Source organism: Chionomys nivalis, chromosome 18, assembly GCF_950005125.1.
Source record: "Chionomys nivalis chromosome 18, mChiNiv1.1, whole genome shotgun sequence".
NCBI lineage: Eukaryota > Metazoa > Chordata > Mammalia > Rodentia > Cricetidae > Chionomys > Chionomys nivalis.
Genome location: NC_080103.1, coordinates 32,804,836 through 32,825,221, shown reverse-complemented (window position 1 = coordinate 32,825,221; position 20,386 = coordinate 32,804,836). Strand labels below are relative to the sequence as shown.

At 43.7% G+C, this 20,386-nt stretch overlaps 1 protein-coding gene across 1 annotated transcript in view; it reads right to left on the bottom strand.

Annotated features, from left to right (window-relative positions):
• The window catches only part of Alg14 (ALG14 UDP-N-acetylglucosaminyltransferase subunit), a 64,776-nt gene extending 62,975 nt beyond the window's left edge, over positions 1-1,801 (bottom strand). Inside the window, exon 1 of the mRNA XM_057793858.1 lies at positions 1,572-1,801. Within this exon, the coding sequence (XP_057649841.1) occupies positions 1,572-1,707 (136 nt within the window). The 5' untranslated portion in view covers positions 1,708-1,801. The remainder of the gene's footprint in view (positions 1-1,571) is intronic.
• Between the last annotated feature and the right edge of the window lie 18,585 nt (positions 1,802-20,386).

Sequence of the window (20,386 nt, the reverse complement as noted above, 5' to 3'; positions counted from 1 at the left end):
ATCTCACTCGAAGCCACTCTCACATAAATTATGAATACAGCTTTACATAGATCATATCCCCATGTCCTCTTCTTTTACTTCTCGAGTCTATTTTCAACACTACATTCAATGTGTTCCTACTAAGAAAAATAATTGGTAAATATTTTACTTCTGCTCAAATGCCCCCCCCCCAACAGTGGCTTTGCATCTCACTTGAAATAACTTGTACTTGTTCTACAACTAATAGAGACTTTTGTCCTCTGTGTGGAAGCCACTCATTCTGCTTCATCTTCTGGTCGCTTTTCTAGTGCATTCACTGCTGTATCTCTGTCCTTCTCCTAGTGCCTGGCACACAGACATCACTCTGTGGCAAGTCATAATTGTTTTGGTTTATTCTATTATTTGTTTTATTTTATTTATTTCAGAGTTCAGTTGAGTCTTTCCCATGACTCAAAATGTGTTAAGTAAATAAGTAAGAAATTATAATTGCATGTAAGTTTGGTACATTTACTTATATCTTAAATACTATTTTTGTATGTAGTTACTCATTGCATGATGATGTTTTAGTCGATAATAGTATACTTGGCAGTGGTCCCATGAGATTAAAAGAGAACTTAACAATTCTTATTGCCTATGACAACCATCACAGCATAGTAGCCCAAGGTAATGTATGTTTGTAGTGCTATATAAACAAATTGACTGTGCTGCCTATCATATAAAAAAGCACAACATATATTATTAATATACGGTACATGACACTTTATAATGATAACATACAACTTCATTACTAGTTTCTGTAACTTTTTATTAGAGGGTTCTATTTTCAAAAGTTTACAGTAAAACTGTAAGTCCAGTTGCAGAGGCAGGCTTAAACACCTCGAGTTTACTGTGTCTCATTTTATATTAGGTTTGATTTAATTTTATTTTCCTGCCCCTGGAGCAACAGACTATTCCATATGTAGTCCAGATAGCACTGTTGTATAGGATCGGGTATCACTCTGGCTGTGTGAAGTCATGTTTGACTATACACCCGTTAAAACTGTTCATCTAAAATTCTAGGTTTAAATTCTGTTTAAATTTCACATTAATTTAAATTTAATTTAAATTTTTAAAAATAAAAAAATTCACTCTGAAGGTATTGTCGTATGGAATGTTCACATGTTTATCCTCAAGGACATAGCACATTTATATGTGACAACTCCGCCTCGTTTAACATGTAAAGTTCACGTGTCTTAAACTAAATACAAAAAACCTAGATTAATAACGCACAGCAGCAAAGAGGGCAACGTATATCAGCATCAAGAGGCTTCAGCGTACTCTGTCGCTAATTATTTGTTAGAAAGCTGTACACTGCAGAGAGGCTTAATTACAGACAAGTGTAAATTACTTGTCTTAACGACAAGGCGGCTGAGTGGCGTCAGCTACCGAGCCTTTTTCCCTGTCTGGGCTGACCGGTTCCGGAAAGGCAGAAAAACTACAAATCTCAGGATGCAGCGCTCGTGAAGGCGCTAAGAAGGGTGAAGAGACTCGCGATGCACTCTGGGGTTTGTAGTTCCGGACACAAGCACGCCCGCCACCGCCCGAATACTTACCGGATCCAGCAACTATCAGGAGTCCGACAGACTCTCGGGGAACGACGTGACCGGGCTGAAGCACGACACAGAGTCTCACGACCAGCAAGATTACCACTGCTCCCGCAGCGGCAGCGAGAATCAGAAAGCTCACCATGCATAGGGACGACGCATGCGTAGTAGTTCCGGTGCCAGCGGTCAAAATTTGCCAGTACGTCCGGAAAATGAAAACGCCGAAAGCGAAGCGCGTCCCGTGTGGGCGGAGCTTGTCGGCGCTGGGCAGAGCTTGAGGAGTTGGGCGGTCAAAGTTCAGAAGTGCAGTTCTGATTGGAAGACGCCGAGCGACGTGTCGCTGGCGTCTCGGTGGGCGGGGCTAAACGCTAGAGCTGGAATCTTGCTTCTTGGAATGGTTAAGACTGTGTGCAAAGCCGGGCGGTGGTGGCGCAGAGGCAGAGGAAGGCGGATCTCTGTGAGTTCGAGGCCAACCTGGTCTAGCGATCGAGTTCCAGGACAGGCTCCAAAGCAACATAGAAGAACTCTTTTCGAAGAGAAAAAAAAAGACTGTGCTGCAGTTGTGCGGGCCTGTGTGAAAATGGGAGGTTAATTGCTGGACAAGTTTGATTTCCTCCAGTGACCAGGTTAGGCTATGTATGCCAGAAGGGCCACGACCACGAAGGCCCGGGTTAGTAACTGGCTCTGCCAGTTTTTGCCTGAGGTTCACGGCATACATCATTACTTCTTTCCTTTCTTCCCCCCTTCTTACAAGACGCTTGGGTTCCACAGACGGGTAGAACTGATGTGTGCCTGTCAGAGATATACCCTTAGGGGAAGAACGTTCAAATCCACCCTTTCCCAATGTTCATAGTTTTACTTTTCTAGACAGTTTTACAAATCTCAAACGATGACCAGAGTCGTGATCACTTCAAACTATGTCATATTCCTGAGAGGAGTGGAAGCTTTCTTGACTTCAGAGAGCAAGAGGAGAAAGGAAGGCATAATCCTACAATTGGGAGATAGAGACAGGAGGATCAAGTGTTCAAAGTCATCCCCAGCTACATAAATGAGTTTGAGGCCAGCCTGGGTTTCATGAGCCCCTCTGTAAAGAAAAGAAAAATTCAAAACTTAAATGCAGAATCTCTATTGTTGCCATTTGATTGTAGCATTTAGACCCAATATGTATTAGAATTCTGGCTCTGGCCTCGTGGTGGTGATGCACACGTTTTATCACAGCATTCGGGAGGCAGAGGCAGGTGGATCTCTTGTGAGTTGGAAGCCAGCCTGGTCTACAGAGCAAGTTCCAGGACAGTCAAGGCTATACAGAGAAACCCTGTCTCAAAAAAAAAAAAAAATTCTGACTCTGCAAATTTTAAGAAAAATCAAACAAGTTCTTACTTAAATTACTGAGTTTTTTAAATGTATAAGGTTAATGTTTTAAATAAAATTAGATACAGTGTTACAAAGGAATATATATGATATCTTATTTTCTAAATAATAAAGTTGCTTTTGTAATAAAATGTACATTTTGGAACCAAATGTGTTGAGTTTAGTATAAATGTTTTGTTGGATTGTTTCTGCTTCTGTCTCCTAGAATGGTAACATTGTAATCTTGACATGTAGAATACTTTGTGCAATTCTATAAGAAATAGGCTTTACTTGTAATTGTTATTTATATTTTATGAAATAATGGCATAACACAAACCTTCAGCTTAAGAACGTTACGTCATATACTTCTCTGGTAAACTCAGTTTGGGTTGGTGATCACATTTGCCTGGCGCCTCGGATGCTTTTGGAAGTGATACTGGATGATGAGATCCAGGACAGCTCCTGAGAGCCTCTCATAAAATCAGGTGTGTTGGTTCCTGATCAGCAGCCAGGCACCAGAGAGTTCCTGAACTGTAGCTTTATCTGACTGGCAACCTCACATCACTCTGCCTGTGGAACCTTTCGTCAGTCCCTCTTGACCTCATTCTTTACAACCAGGTCCTAAGCTGATGTTATTCTTTGCATTACAGATGGAGAAATAGATTACACAAAAGTTAATTTGCCTGAAGTTGCTTATGTGATGAGAATCCATAGCTGTTGACTTAGAGGTCGGTGTCTGTCAAATTTGGATGCAGTAAGAAGGCTGCAGATTTAGACATCCTGGGGAGCCAGAGGCAGGGCCTCAGGTGAGCAGGGCAACACCACTCAGTGCTGGGAGATGGCTCAGTAGTAAAGTGTGGGCTGAGTAATCATGAGGACCCAAGTTTCGATCCCCAGTGCAGAAAAGCCAGGCATGGTGGAGGATCTGTGGACTTGAACCAATCGGTGAACTCCAGGGTCAATGGAAGAACCTGTCTCAAAAAAAAGGGGGGGGGGGCTGAAGGGATGGCTCAGTGGTTAAGAGCACTGGCTGCTCTGTCAGAGGACCCAGGTTCAACATCCAGCACCCAATTGGTGACTCACCAGCATCTGCCACTCTGGTTTTAGGGGACCTGACTCCCTCTTCCAATCTCTGCAGGCACACAACATGGTGCCCAGAAATAATTCAGGCAAAACACCCATACTCATAAAAACAGATCCTTAAACATCAAACTAAGGCAGAGAAGCAATTGAGGAAGACCCTGTCGACCTCTGACCTCCTCACGTGCACACGGGCACTCGCAAATTCATATACACATGAACACACACCGCAGAAAGAGTGGCTCAAGAGTGTTACAGTGTTGTGTTCTTCCACCGCCTTCTCTGCTGTTCTCCAAAGTAGCTTAAACCTAAGACTGGCTTCACATTGAAAAGAAGGCATCAGGCCGGGCGGTGGTGGCACACGCCTTTAATCCCAGCACTTGGAAGGCAGAGGCAGGCGGATCTCTTTGAGTTCGAGGCCAGCCTGGTCTAGAAGAGCTAGTTCCAGGACAGGCTCCAAAACTACAGAGAAACCCTGTCTCGAAAAACCAAAGAAAAAAAAAAAAAAGAAAGAAAAAGAAAAAAAGAAAAAAGAAAGAAAGAAAAGAAGGCATCAGTGGCCAGGCATGGCGGGGCATACCTGCTCAGGAGGCAGAGGAGGGTGGATCTCTGTGAGGCCAGTCCCATCAACATGATGATGTCCAGGTCAACCAGGGCTCCAGAGTGAGAGACCTCGTTTCAGACAAGCAAACAAAGAGGGGGCTATTAGTGATCCAGGAATCACTCCACACAGGGCAGTTTCCACAGTCTTAAGAAGCTCTTCTGTTGTCATCTGGTCTGTGTTAAGAGAAATATGTTTTTCCAGAATCCCTCATGGGAGGCTTTCTTTCACTAGGGTGAGCCATAATTATATCACCCATCCATAAAATGAAGTAGCTCCCACAGCTGCTGGAGCTAGGAATGGAGGGGGATATAAAATCCTGCTATGGTTTATGTCCGTTGTATGGAGGATGGGTGTGACCCGGAAGCTAAAGGAGAGGGGTTGTTGCCATAGGCAGTTGTGGTGCCTGGGTGCTGTGAAGACGTGGGTTGGTAAACAGATGCGCTGATGTGGTCAGGCATGTACTCGTTACATGGCTCCAGGCCCCACGCTCCATGTTAAGGAAGACTTACTATGGAAAGGATACTCTTATACTTCCCATTACCGTACCCTCTTGTCCCCTCATTCCTTTCATCCCTGTAACTAGAAAAAAAAAATCAGTTTGATTGTAACTGGGTGACACGGACAGGGAAGCATTTGGGGACCACCAGTTATGCCGAAAATCAATAGAGACAATGTTTGATATGTGAGATAGCTTATATTACTTGTCTAGAATGACCAGGAGACAAGCCCTTGGGCATGCCTATCCTAATCTAGACCAGGAAGACCCACCATAACTGTGAGCCACACCATTCCGTGGACTGGGATCCTGGACTGAATAAAGGAGAGAAGGATCTGGGTGCCAGCATCCGTCACTCTCGGCTGTGGGACCGCAGATGAGGTTGCCTCATGTTTCCGCCACTGTGGCTTCCCTGATGTGGGCTATAAGAGCCCCTGAAAGTGTGAGCCAGAGTAATCCCTTTCTTCCGTTGTTTTTGTCTTGTCCCGGCAGCAGGACAAGTAACTAACACATGATGTGGGATGCGTGATGATGGGAATATGTTTTATTACCGTTGGTTAATAAAGAAGCTCCCTTGGCCTATAGCAGGGAAGATTATAGGTAGGTGGGAAAACTAAACTGAATGCAAGGAGAAAGAAGGCAGGGTCAGGCAGATGCCATGTAGCCGCCCAAGAAGCAAGAGGGAACAAACCACGAGCCTCTTGGTAAAATATAAAATAATAGAAATGGGTTAATTTAAGATATAAGAGCTAGCTAGAAATATGCCTGAATATATTGAATATGTCCAGTACTTGGAACAGGTCAGTCACTGGGAATCTAAACAATAGCCTTGTTCCATAGCATAGTACGTGCTGGAAAGCAGTTGAGAATGAGGAGGAAAGAGACCAAAAAATGAAGAAAATCAGATCTCTCTCTCTCTCTCTCTCTCTCTCTCTCTCTCTCTCTCTCTCTCTCACACACACACACACACAGAAACACACACACACACATTTATTTATTTATTTATTTATTTATTTATTTATTTATTTATTTAGGGTTTTTCAAGACAGGTTTTCACTGTGTAATAGCCTTGGCTGTCCTGGAACTCGCTCTGTAGACCAAGCTGACCTCGTACTCACGGGGATCCACCTGCCTCTGCCTCCGGAGTGCTGGGTTTAAAGGTGTGTGCTACCACCACTGCTGGCTGAAATCAGATTTCTCATTAGGCGTTTCCAATTTTTCCTTAATGGGAAATGATCATCTTGGACAAAAGATGACAGAGAATTTGGAGCTGAGGAAATGTAATTTTCCTCTGTGGTTGACGCACTGTGAGGATCAAAGACGGGGCCTTGGCCGGGCGGTGGTGGCGCACGCCTTTAATCCCAGCACTCGGGAGGCAGAGGCAGAGGCAGGCGGATCTCTGTGAGTTCGAGGCCAGCCTGGTCTACAAGAGCTAGTTCCAGGACAGGAACCAAAAGCTACGGAGAAACGGAGAAACCCTGTCTCGAAAAATCCAAAAAAAAAAAAAAAAAAAACAAAGACGGGGCCTTGAGAACGTTAGGTAAGCCCTTTGGCCAGAACTGTGCCCTTAGTCCTGAGGAAATTTGTCTTAAAATGAGAATTCGGGACATTTGCTGTTAAAGAACTCCAGTACAGGAGAGAAAGGAGTGTGGCAACAGGAGGGAAGTTCTGCAAAAGATGAAATGGATTTGAATTTAGAACCTAAGTCAAGAAGGTGGGCTTTTAGAAGAATAAGCCTTATTCCATTAACCCGTTGGAGCGCTGGGGTGGAGATACAGGTACATGGAAGTTCATAGACCTGGTGATGAGTGGATGAGAGCATGAAGGTGTGTGTGTGTGTGTGTGTGTGTGTGTGTGCACGCGCGCATTGGTGCACGTGTGTATATGTGTGTAAATGCATGCAAATGTGTGTGCTGCGTGTGTGTGTATGTGTGTGCATGCAAATGTGTGTGCTGTGTGTGTGTTACCGAGTGAGAGAAGGTACAGAGTAGCAATCTTGTGTAACTGGCACCCTCACCAGGACCAAAGCAATTAAAATTGCTGTGGAAGCCAGGGCTGGTGGGGTAGGCCTGTGATTACAGCACTGGAGAGGAGGAAGCAGGAGGCTCAGCTCAGGGCTTAAAGACCTTGTCTCACAAACAAAACGCCTGTTAAAGCTGTGATAACAAACATGAGAGAAAACAGTCAACATATTTTTCATATTTTCCTTCCCACAGGAAATGGTGGCTAATTGCCTCTAAGCAGAGTCAGTTTTGACAGGTGGGCACAACACACAGAGACTGAGGGATTTTCTTCGGACAGAGTGGGGAGTGAAGACAGAAGGGCGGAGGTGCAGGAGGAGATGCATAGTGAAGGGGTGGGAAGAGCAGTGGATTAGAAGGTTGGTGGGTTGGGCTGGGGCTGTGTTCTTAACAACACACCTGCTGTACAAGATTACGACCGCATGAAGCCCTGGCTTTAATCCCCAGTGCCACACAACACTGGGTTTGGTTCATGCCTATAATCACTACATAGCAAGTACTAGGCCTGCTCAGGATGTATTAGATCCTGTCTCAGAAACAAAAAGGAAAGGATTAAGATTGAACGATGTAAGTCTTGCTGCGAAGTATCCAAGTAGTCATCACAGTGGAAAGCAGAGGCAATAGTGAATATTCACTGGGGGTGTTTAGGGTATGGCGGTGAGCATGAATGAAAATGGTCAGTAGCATTCCCCATACTGAAGTCACTGAGTGAAGAAGAGGAAAATAATCAGCCAGGAGCTCAAATCTGAAAAGAGAGTTGAAGGCCTCAGAAGAGCTTTAGGTATAAGCTGAATTTCTTCCTGCACCCCCAGATCTCTTGTGTCTTGTTATCCAAAACCTGGGGGCTAGAATCAGCAGGCTTCCTTGCTCTGGTACTGGTTGGATGTGGCCAATAGGGACCTTGCTGCTAGAGTCTAGCCCCTGGAGGGAAGACTATATCCTTGAACTTAAGATCTCTCCTCTTTTTCATGTTTTTTCCTGTGTGTAGCTCTTCTAAGTCCTAGTTCTCCGCTGTTATTTCATTTGGCCCAGGTCCACTGTCAATCCCCCTTGATACTGCACACACTCCTCCTTGGGTTTTCCTACCCCATTCATGCTTTTACTAATGGTCTTCCTGCTGGGCGGCGGTGGCGCACGCCTTTAATCCCAGCACTTGGGAGGCAGAGGCAGGCGGATCTCTGTGAGTTCGAGACCAGCCTGGTCTACAAGAGCTAGTTCCAGAACAGGCTCCAAAACCACAGAGAAATCCTGTCTCGAAAAAAACAAACAAACAAACAAAAAAAAACCCTAATGGTTTTCCTTCCTTCCTTCCTTCCTTCCTTCCTTCCTTCCTTCCTTCCTTCCTTCCTTCCTTCCTTCCTTCCCTCCTTCCCTCCTTCCTTCCTTCCTTCCTTGTTTCAGGACAGGGGCTCTGTGTAGCTCTGGCTGTTTTGGAACTCACTCTGTATACCAGGCTGGACTCGAACTCAGAGATCTGCCTGATTTCTGCCTCCTGAGCACTATGATCAAAGGCTTTTACCGCCATTGCCTGGCTTTGGTCTTTTTATTAAAGTCTGCTTAAATAAATCTAATAGGCATGTATTGTCAATACATTCAACAGAGTGGTAAGAACTTCAGAGGAACCAGAGTTTTACTAGGGAACAGAAATGGGAGAAAGAGAAGTGTCTTCCCCACATCCTAGGTGGGTGTGAGAAATATGGCCTCTATTTAAGAGACACACCAGGATATTGTGGGAGAGCGAGGCCTTGGCTTAAGCAGTGAGGGAGGAAAGATGTTCCAAGACGAGAAATTCACAAGTCATATTAAGAAAGGCAGAGGACGGGAAGGATTCAGAGGGTGAGGAATGGGCTGAATCAGACTGCAGGATTTAAAATAATTCAATTTAATTTAAAAGGTAAGACTCAATGGTATGGATGATCTGGCAGGCTTCTGGAATCGAAGTAGTTGAGAATACAAGCAGGCTCCCGTTTTTAGTCCCAATCTCCCAGCCCCTATTATGTGGTGTCCCCCAGGCAACACGCTAGGGACATAGGGATAATGCAGTAGCAGTTGACACCCAAGGGGTGACTTAACAATAAGCCTGATTATGTGGAGCACCAACCTCTTGGCAGAGTCTCCTAGAGAAGAGCCACCAATCCATGGGCTGCCAGCGTGTGGAGACTTGTAGAAACCTGGGCAGCTAGATCCTTTGCCACCAGAGAATCTATCTGTTCTCGTAAAGACTGACGAGCATGGGCAAGAAGGCTGAAGATTTCCTGTAAGAACCACGGAGACCACCTTGGTCAGCATTTTGCCTTCTATGACAAGGTAGGAGGATAAAGAACGATGCCCTCCGGCTGGCTGGAGACAGAACTGGGCCATGTGACCACCAGGAATGGTGGTTGTACATCCTACACTAAAGGTCTTCAGAAGGTTAGTGATAAATACTGTCCCAGGGCAATCCAGGGACTCCTGTAGACAAGACTTTTTCTAGTTATCCACGCTAGCATCTGCTTGAATCATTACTATTTACCTGCATGAAACCACTACTCTAAGACTCCTTGAGGGCTAACCCTTGAAGACGAAGCAACTATATAATACTCTATTATGAGTATCATAATCATTGTTTGTGCATGCTTCTTGTATGCCAAGCAGTTAGAACATAAATTATCTAATTTAATTCTCATAAAAAATACTATGAGATACATACTGTTAGGACCCCCCTTTTACAAATGAGGACATGGAGTTCCAGAAAGGTCATGTCATTTTCTCTGGGCTACAAAGTCCATAAAATCTGGCTTCAATCCTCATCAGTCTAATTCTTTATTCTTTATTTTTAAAGTCACCTATAGTATCATTAAAACTTTTGTAATTTGGGGTCTGGAGAGATGGCTCAACAGTTAATAGCCCTGGTTGCTCTTCCAGAGGACCCAGGTTCAATTCCCAGCACCCACATGGCAGCTTAGAACTGTCTGTAACTCCAGTTCCAGGGGATCCACCACCCTCACACAGACAAATGTGCGTACACATAAAATAATTTAAAAACTATTGTCACCAACATGAGCTACTATGCTATAAACAAAGCAAGACAGAAATGTGCTTTTTTTTAAAAATGATACCTGAATTTTCACTTATAGAATAGAAAAAAAAAGAATAGGTTGTTTTTTGAGGTAGGGTCTCACGTAGCCCAGGTTGGTCTATATCTTACACCATAACAGAGAATGGCCTTGAATTTCTTACCTTCTTGCCTCCACCTTCCAAGTGTTGGGATTACAGCTAAATGGTGGGATCAGGCTCAGGGCCTTGTGCATGCTAGGTAACCATTTGATTAACTGAGCTATATCCTCACCCTAATAAAAGGTTTTAAATACAAAAAAAAGGCATGCTTTTAACATTTCAACAAAGAGTTACTTTCTCAAGCCAGGCATATAGTAGCATATACATCCTGGCCCTCAGGAGGCTAATATAAGAGGACCATCCTGAGTGGAGAATGTATAGTGCTATAGAGTGAGACTCTGTCTTAAAAGAACAAAAGCATACAACAGAGGTGTGGTGGCACTAACCTATAATCTCAACACAGGTGGAATCAGAAAGATCAGGGTTCAAGACTACCCTGGAGTACATAAGAGACTACTTTAAAAAAGCCACCACCACCACCAGTCAGAAAAACAACTGCACAACACACAAGTACATTCCTAGACTCTCCTGAGAAATAAACCATGACATATTTTAAAATGATAATCACAATGACTTGAAGTTTCAAGATCATTGGCTTTATACGTTTAGATCAGTAGGGTTAAAAAGGTTTTCTTCATTAAGCACCCCTTCTCTTTGTTAATTTTCTTACCTTCCCAATCCTCCATTCTCCTCAAAACCCCTCCTGGCATCTCCCCTGAGTCCTTTTCCCCCTTTTATATATACTACCCCCAACAACCCCCCTTTTTTCTTTTTTTGGTTTTTTGAGACAGGGTTTCTCTGTGTAGCCCTGATCATCCTAGAACTCACTCTGTAGATCAGCCTGGCCTTGAACTCATAGAGATCCACCTGCCTCTGCCTCCCGAGTATTGGGGTTAAAGGTGTGCACCACCACCGCCCAGCTGACATCCCCTTTTTTCCTTTAAAAAATTACTTTCTGCACCTCAGAGCTTTTTGTCATTGATAGGAATACAAATTCTGCCTTTAATCCTATTTGACTAATTATTAGCCCTTAACTTTAATGCAAAGAAAAAGCACAGTAAACTTCCTGTTAAATATGTGTGTAAGCAATCCACATGGCACCTCAATGACCTCCCGCCACCATCTAATGAATGTGAGCCATATCGTTACTCCATTTTCTAAGTGAGGAAATGGAGACTTTACCAAAGTAATGCATACAGGTGGTACCTTGATTTCCTGTGTTTGTGTTGTGGCAGTCTAGCGACTTCAGAGTACACTGATAGCTGGGGAAGGTACTTGTGATGGTTCTTCTTAGTGGTCAGTTTGACTATGTCTGGAATGAGCTACGATCTAGAAATGGAGGGCACACCTGGGAGAGATTATTCTTGTTTGGTTTCAGGTGGGCGAATCCACCTCTAGTCTAGACCTTTGAGGTAAGAAGGCACATACCTTTGATTCGAATCTTGAGGTGGGAAGTTATATGCCTTTAATCCAAATCTTGATTCAGGAAGGCAGATCTTTAATCTGGGCCATACCTTCTGTTGGAAATCTATAGAAGGACATAGAAGAAGGGAGCTTCCATCTTTGCCTGCTTGCCCTCACCTAGCAAGCACATCCCTTCCTTCACTGGCATTGGATCCTACTTCTCGGGATTCCAGGATACATAGAAGACCAGCTGAGACACCCAGTCTCATGGGGCTGAGCAACTACTGGGTTCTTGAGCTTTCTATTCTTAGCCTTGTAGGAGGGAGCATCTACCAGATTCTTGGGCTAACTGATGGATTAGCTGGGCAGCAGGCTATCTATCTATCTATCTATCTATCTATCTATCTATCTATCTATCTATCTATCTATCTATCTATCTATCTATCTCTCTATCTCTAATATCCATCCATCTAATATTTATACACATACACACACACACACACACACAGAGAGAGAGAGAGAGAGAGAGAGAGAGAGAGAGAGATTCATTCCATAAGTTCTGTGACTCTAGGGAATCCTGACTAATACAGTACTTAATACAAAAAAAAGCAAAAGGGATCAGAAAACCAGAATTTTCAGAGGTGCTGCTTAAAGGTCAGTGTTATTTTCTCTTGGAACTTTTGTATAAGTAATCAACGCATGTGCTGAGCAACATGACTAAATAGGTTTTATTACTTTTTAATTGTGTGTGTGTGTGTGTGGTGTCTGTATGTGCAGGGTGTGCACATGTGTGTGCACATCTGTGCAGGCTGGAAGAAGGTGTTGGACACCCTCTTCATCTTGCTTAGCCTTATTCCTGAACCTGGAGCTCACAGTTTTTGACTAGGCTGAGAGCAAACAAGTCCCTGTGGGGCTGCTCTGCCTCTGCCTCTTACTGGGGTTACAGACATGTGGGACATGTGACATGGGTGCTGGGATCTGAACTCCAGTCTTTGACTTTTCAGCCCCTTATCCTCTAGAGTTATTCTTAGTGTTACCATGACATATTAAATATGCTGTTCATCATTTATCAACATTAGGTGCCCTGTTCATTTTGAATCCCTTCTCATTTTTAATAAAAAACGGGCTTTACTAACATTTAAAAAATATATAAAACTTAGATGACTTAGCATTTTCCTGCCATGAAGATTGTCTCTTCCTCTACCCCAGGACTCAGGTGGACTCTTTACTGTCTATGTTTGCCTCGAGAAAATTGAAACTGAGAGAAATGAGCCTCAGAAAGCAGTTTAACAGTTTGTAATATTTGGCGCCTGTCTGCTAATGGATCCTGTATTTTAACTAAAAGCTTGGAGGAAGCTATTCTCTTTCCTCCACCAATGCGGTCCTCCCTTCTTCTCCCTCATCTTGACCCAGTGACTGTCAACTGTGTTCTTACTCTTAGCCAGTAGAACACTCTCAAATCTCTCTCATTAAAAAATAAAGACAAAAATCAATAATGCCCTCCCTTAGTCAGCTTGGCTCATTGACTTCTGTAACCTCCACCAGCCTAACCACTTAAAAACGGCACTGCAGTCTTTACCCATGGCGTTTCTCCCTGGGATCGAGTGTTTTTCTACTCCCAAGTCTATTTTTATGCAGTAAGACTATGTCATGGGATGGAAGCTGAGCACAGAGTTGTGTATCAGATGTGTATCAGATTGAGTCATCCAGTTCTCCAGGGACTGGTTGATTGATTGATACAGTGTCTCACTGGGTGTGCCAATCTGGTGACATCACCATCCTCTGCCTCAACCTCATAAGGAATGAGAGTATAAGCAGGCACCCCTCCCTCCCCAGCCCTCAGGGTTCTTTCTAAAGGAGATAATAACTCCACTCAAGAGAAAAACCTTTCCGATGAAGGGTGCAGGGGCATTCCCTGTCCTTCCCCGTAAGCTTTCTCTCCAGGCTTTTATTTCTTCTTTCTAAACTTTTCAGTGTGGGGAACTCATCTTTTTTCTACAGCCATTTTCCACCAAAGGTTTCATCTTTTACGCATTTCATATCATCCTGCTTCAGACTTCATCACTCAGACTGAGTGAGCATTCAGCCAAACCCTATAAACAAGGTTAAAAGACCAATCTCCAAACAGTGGCTCAGTCCTGCTCTATCTATAACAGAGGTAGACATTGCAATAAGAAGCATTTACTCTCTGTAAAAACAAAATCTACTTATTTCTCTACAAAATATATTTTTCTGGTTTAAAAATATTTTCCTTTTCTAAGGGTAATTTTTTATTTATCTTTATGAACAAAAAACTTAACAGTGGACACTTAACCCAGTTCAGAAGTATGTTCTTTGGCCTCTGCTTTATTCCTGCTTGGCAATTTGAGCCACAGATTTAGGACTCAGGACATTGCCACCCCCCCCCAAGTGGAAGCAGATCTCCTGGTATCTGTAATTGTTACTGGTCCAGATAGCCTCCATCAGCTTAGCCAGAGAACCCTTGTCTTCTGAGTTAACCTGTGTGAAGGCCACGGTGGTGCTTGTCTTCTTATGCACAAGCCTCCCCAGCCTGGCCTTCCTCTTAATGATGCAATGGAATACTGCCATCTTGAGACACAGAGCAAGCAGGAAGATCAACTGCTCAGTGGGGTCTATGTCGCGGGCAAGCACAAATAGGTGCACCTTCTTGATCTTCACCAAGGTGGTGACTGTCCTGCTCGAAGGGCAGGTGGTCTCTTGGTTAGGATGTCCCCGTTGCCAGCCGCCTCTGCTTCTTCTTCTGCTTTGTCTCCGGCAAAGGTTAAACAGCTGGGTAGCTGATTGCGGGTCCAGGGCCTGGGTGATTCATGGCAGGAGCAACAAACAACAACAACAAAACAAAAGTAAGAACAAAGAATCCAACGAAAGAAAAAAAAACCCACCTCAACCTTTTTATCGTTCTTTTTCACACACTGTGTTTTGATTACCCCTCTCCTCTCCCACTCCTCCCAGAGTAACCCATTGTCCTTAATTTGCTTTCAGTCCTTTCTTTGCCCTTTGAGAAAAAAAAAAAGAAAAACTTGCATGAAGTTTCAGAATTAGAGTCAATGTGTCCTCTGTTAGGAATTTTTTGTTTTGTTTTGTTTTTCGAGACAGGGTTTCTCTGTGGTTTTGGAGCCTGTCCTGGAACTAGCTCTTGTAGACCAGGCTGGTCTCAAACTCACAGAGATCCACCTGCCTCTGCTTCCCAAGTGCTGGGATTAAAGGCGTGCGTCACCACCGCCGGGCTCTGTTAGGAATTTTGTATAGCTGGTAGCCACGAGTCCAGGTCAGCCCACCTGACCTTGATAAGATTGACTGTTGCTGGCCGTAGCTTTCCTTCCATTCAAACTCACCCACTTGTTAACCATCCCTACTTGGGTAAGGCTTTTCCTTATACCTGTCGTTAAGGTATTTCTGGTCTGGTGTTTGTTGGTTTCCACACTCTGTGTGGATCCTCTTGATTCTCCAGGAAATAAACCATTTATCTTGTGCCGCTGTGGTCGTTGGGTGGGAGTGTGATCTCTGGGGGCCCCAGAGTCTCCTCCAAAAGAAACGTGACACTTTAAATATTCTCTCCCTGGGAAAAGGGCAGTGGACAGCTTTAGAGGGTTAGTAATTTACCTTTATTTACAAATGAAGAAGGCCAGAGAAACAGACTTTGCTTGGGACATTGTTGTTCATCTGGTTTTTTCTTCCTATCAAAAAGTGGAATTCAGGTTTCTGCCCCCTTGTATCTAAGTTGCCGGGAGGCTGAGCAATGCAGCAAAAATAATCTGGAAATTCTGGGCTAGGCCTTCAGAGACATCCTTCTCCTTCTCCTGCCATCATGGAAAGAAACCTGGGTGAACCTTTCTAGGATGAGAGGGGACATGGAGAAAGACGCCCAGCAGACACCAGCAGCAGCTACCAGAGGAGCTGGGAGCATAAGTTTCCCAGTCCAGAGTGGATTCTTTTTTTTTTTTAATATTTATTTATTTATTATGTATACAATATTCTGTCTGTGTGTATGCTTGCAGGCACCAGACCCCATTATAGATGGTTGTGAGCCACCATGTGGTTGCTGGGAATTGAACTAAGGACCTTTGGAAGAGCAGGCAATGCTCCCAACCTCTGAACCATCTCTCCAGCCCCCAGAGTGGATTCTTTGTTCCAAATCTATTAAGAAAAATCAAAGCAAGCATTGACTCTCCAGAGAAGGGCTCCGAACATCAATGTGAACTGGTTCCAATCACCTGAAAGACCATCTTGGATCGTCAAGTCTCCAGTGAGCTCCCCGCTAACTGTCAATACAGAGTTAAGTCCATATGAAACCAGGAGAAATCTCCAAGTCCAGGTCAATACTGACTCACGGAATTGCTAGCTGATAAATGGATGTTGAAGTCACTACGTTTATGATAGTTTATTTGGCAGCAATAAGTCTATATCCCCTTATCTCCTATCAAGGATTCTTGAAGCCTAAGTTGTTCAGCTTCAACACACTTCCACCTGTCTGAGGAGGACTGTGGGCTGCTTCTCCCTGTCACCTGTATTCTTTGTACCTACGCGTATGGACTGGGTCACATTTAAATGAGTTTTTCATTGATTCTGAGTTAGGGCCTTGATATATATAGGCCTCGAACTTGCGATCCTCCTGCCTCAGCTTCTTGAGTGCTGCAATTCCAGGTGGGCACCATTGGAGAATATCCCTGTGTCTCTTTGTCTCTTTGTGCCTGCATTTCCTCATCTGCAAAGCAGAGATAACCTTTTTTTTGTTTTGTTTTTTGTAAATGTAAGTCTGTGAAACTTGCCTGTTATGACACCTGAACAGTACTTAGCCAATGCTTTGTGGAACAAATGTGATCACTAGGCTGGATGCAACCTCACTGTCCACAAAATCCAGGATGAGACTTGCAGCAGAGGCAGAGAAGACTTACACCCAGAGAGGTGGAATGGACGTGGTCCTGCTTCCCACAAAGAGCTGGGCGGTAGCAGTGAGCCCTGGAGACGGTCAGGCTTCTCTTCCTTCACGTCCCAGTTCCACCGCTTGCTCTGTTCCTCCGAGTGCTCTTGCTTCCTACATTAGCTTCGTCAGTGCAAAGGGCGAGTAACAAAGAGAGTCTCTGTAGTGTTCGTGGGAGGGTTGAACCAAGACTAAAGGAAACCTTGGGGCACAGAATATGCCAACCACATGATATTGAAATGTGAGTGTTGGTTAGCAATGCAAGCCAAGGTCACTCAGAAGGAAATGACCAAATTTGCTTTGTATTAGTTGCAGTGTTGGGAAACCCTGGGATGTATGCTTCCTAAGCCTCTATGAGAACCATGACAGCACGCAGAACCTGCTCTACCAGCGACTTCAAAAGAAAGACCTAGCAATCCCCGTTTGTTGTCTACCACTTAGGGAACCCCTTCTACCTTCACCTTCGGCACACTGGTCCCTTTCTTCCTTACTCTTAAGTTAAACAAACACACACACACCTCTGTGTTCACCATTTATTTTCTGAGTGCTTGGGAGTTCACAGTCGTCTCCTAGAGATTCTGATTAATAGGAGATTCATTTCACGAACCAGCAACCTCAGCACTTTGAGAGCTTGAGGGCAGTCATTGAAGGCTTCCTGGGAGAAGCCATGTGTAACGTGGGACCTGAAAGATCGGTGAGGGGCTTCAACTGAGCTGGGGGCTGAGGGTGGGCGGTGGGGAGTGTGGCTGCTGAGCACAGAATCGGAGGCTCCCAAAGCATCGTTTACAGTTGTGTAGAAGGAAGGGAAAACTTGGAACTGTTGGGTTTTAAAGTAGATAGATATTGATGAAAAATGAGTTAGAACGCGGAAGTGGTTAGAAAGGAGGCTAATGGAGGTAATTTGTTAATCCAGTTAAGAAATCTGACCTTTATCCTGAGGGCATTAATGGGAAATCATTTAGTATTTAAACAGAGGAGTGACATTTAGAAATAGCTTTCCCTGACTACAATATGAGGAACAGAGGGCAGGTCAGAAGGCTTGCCACCTGTTATTGTAAATAAAGTTTTATTGGCAACTGTGCATATTAATTTGTATTGTCTTTTTGGTCTTAGGTGTTCAACTTAGTAACTGATCATCTGGCTCACAAACCCTGAATTATATACTATCTGGCCCTTTAAGAATATTTGTTGAAGATCTCCTGAGTAAATTGGGAGCATGGGGACCATGGGAGAGGGTTGAAGGGCAGGGGAGAGGAAGGGAGGGGAGCAAAAAAAATATATAGCTCAATAAAATCAATTAAAAAATAAAAAGAAACCAAAAAAACCCCAAACAAAACAAACAAGCAAACAAAAAAGAATTACATATTAATAGTCACCCACGTTTGTCATACTTATAGTGTTAGTTAGGTTCTCTAGATGCACAGAGATGTACTCCACATAGATAGGTAATCTTCAAACACTTCAAAGACCTACAGAATATGGCATTTAAATATTTCAATAAATTAGAATTCTGTTAATGTGAGTCATGACTGCTCCTGGCAGCACCAATCTACTCCCAAGATAATGATGGGCACTGAAGACACTCCATATGGAGCTTGTTTTCTTCTTGGCAAGACTGGCATAATGGGCAAAGAACAGTCCTTGGCACAACTGCTGACAGATGGACAGATTGGACAGTAAGAAGGCCGTCCAATCTGGACAAGCTGGATACAGGGAAAAGCAACTGCTGAACCTTGCCACAACAGGGTAGAACAAGTCTTTCAAATTTTCCTGCTTCTGAAAATGGTCTCTCCGAGATTCTAGACCTATAGCCAAAGTTTGGTGCCCCAAATGTTGCAGAGTCTTTGAGTGATTGCTTCTATCATTTCTTGTGTCTTTTGGAGGTCTCTTGCTTGCACTTCCTGCTTACTCAGGTAATATTATTTTCCTTCTCAGGTCTCTGATGGGGTTGAAGACTAGATGGTCACAGTTACAGTTCTCTCATATCTTAACTATGAGCATATCAGGTATGCGACTCAGATTCTGCAGGGTAGGACAACTCTCAGAGTAATCTCTGAACCCTTACCATCATGACATTGCTGATACCTACTTTGTAGTCCTGAAACTCTGTTGTTTGATACAGATTCATCTACAATGTCTGAACAAATCAAAGAGCCCCTTTTATTTTATTTTTAATTTTTAAACAGCCTCAGTAAAACAACACCAGTAAGTCTATTGAATATGTCCTTCCTTCAAGAAGACCAAAGTTGGGTTTCAATATATTTATAGCACAGCAGTAATAGCAATAACAAGTTAGTATAACCTCCATTGTTTTTTGAGTGCCTACTAGATCTGAAATACAACACAGATGCTTCAGTCCCTATCACAGATCTGAACATTGTAGTCACGTGCTGATAAGGAGACTTTAGCCCAAAGGGTTCTCTTTCCTAACGTCATGACCACGTCAATGGGTCTGACTGACAGTCTTCATCTCAATCATGGAAGTTCTGCCTCATAGCAGGTTGCATTGCCTCCTTTTTCTCAGTCTTTGATCTCCTCATTCTGCTGCTTGAAATCCTGAGCCTGTTTCCTCATCTCCTTAGCAGAGTCTACATAATTTAGTGTGGCATAATTTATTTTTCATAATCTTTCATGGCCTTAGTGGTTTCAGTTTCTGCTGCTGTTTCTATAAGTGTATCTTGTATATTCCTGGTTCTTGGGGCTCTTGAGGGACATTCCAGCTCCCTCCCTGCTTCTTTAGATTTACATGTTCCTTCTCTTTCTGGAGACTCCCTCCTTCACATCGGCCTGGACTTTGGGCTAAAATTCCAAGTTCCAACCAGTTTCTCCCATGAGATCTAGCCTCTCGGTGTTTTGGTTCTCCTGTTGGAACTGGCTATCTATTTCCTAGAAAAGGTTACACAGAAAGACCAGCGCCTTTCCCACCCACTGCTTAGTCTCTGGAAACGCTTGGTTTCTGTAAGTCAAATGATTTTTTAAAAACCTTTTTATTTATAAAATGGGCTACTATGAAGCTTTAGTATTGCCTGATACATTATAGGTACTCAGGATAAACAGTCATTCAGTTCCTGTGCAATTAGATAAGAGTCACATGCATTATTCTAGTATAATTTTGAGCACGCTGGTCTCCCTTAGTGATGCTCTGGTCATCCTTTCAGGTTCAACACAAACTCTTTTGTGATTTTTTTCCCTATTGTTCTTTTCCTGTGTGTGGTAGGTTACTTGAGGACATGGGTTTGTCATCCCGAAGTTGGTGTCCGGAGTGCTCCTCAGTCATTGTACACCTTATTCGTTGAGGCACGTTTAGGAATTACACTCGGTTTGCTGATGAGATTAGTTCTAACTAGCCAGCTTGCTCTGGGAATCCCTTCTCTCGACCTTCAGAGCCGTCTGCCACGCCCATCTTTGCGTTTCCACGGGTGCTGGGGATGCAAACTCGGGTCCTTATGCTTGCTCGGCAAGCCTTGTAACCAGTGAGCTATCTCTCCGAGCTCTTTTTCCGTAAACATTCTGGCCATTTAATCCATGGTTGGCCATTTTGTCTAAGTTCTCGTCTCCTCTGCTAACCTGGAACTCTGTGAGTGCAGGCACTATCGCTCAACTAGCCCAACCTAGTATAAGTTGGTATTTAAAACACGTTGGCTGGTTGGCTGACTGCATAACTAATGAACAGACAAAACAATGAGTCTCACAGGACTTACACTGAGTGATCGCAAACCCAATAGTATTAGTTTGATTTGGCAATATTTACTGAATACAGCTTTCTTTTAC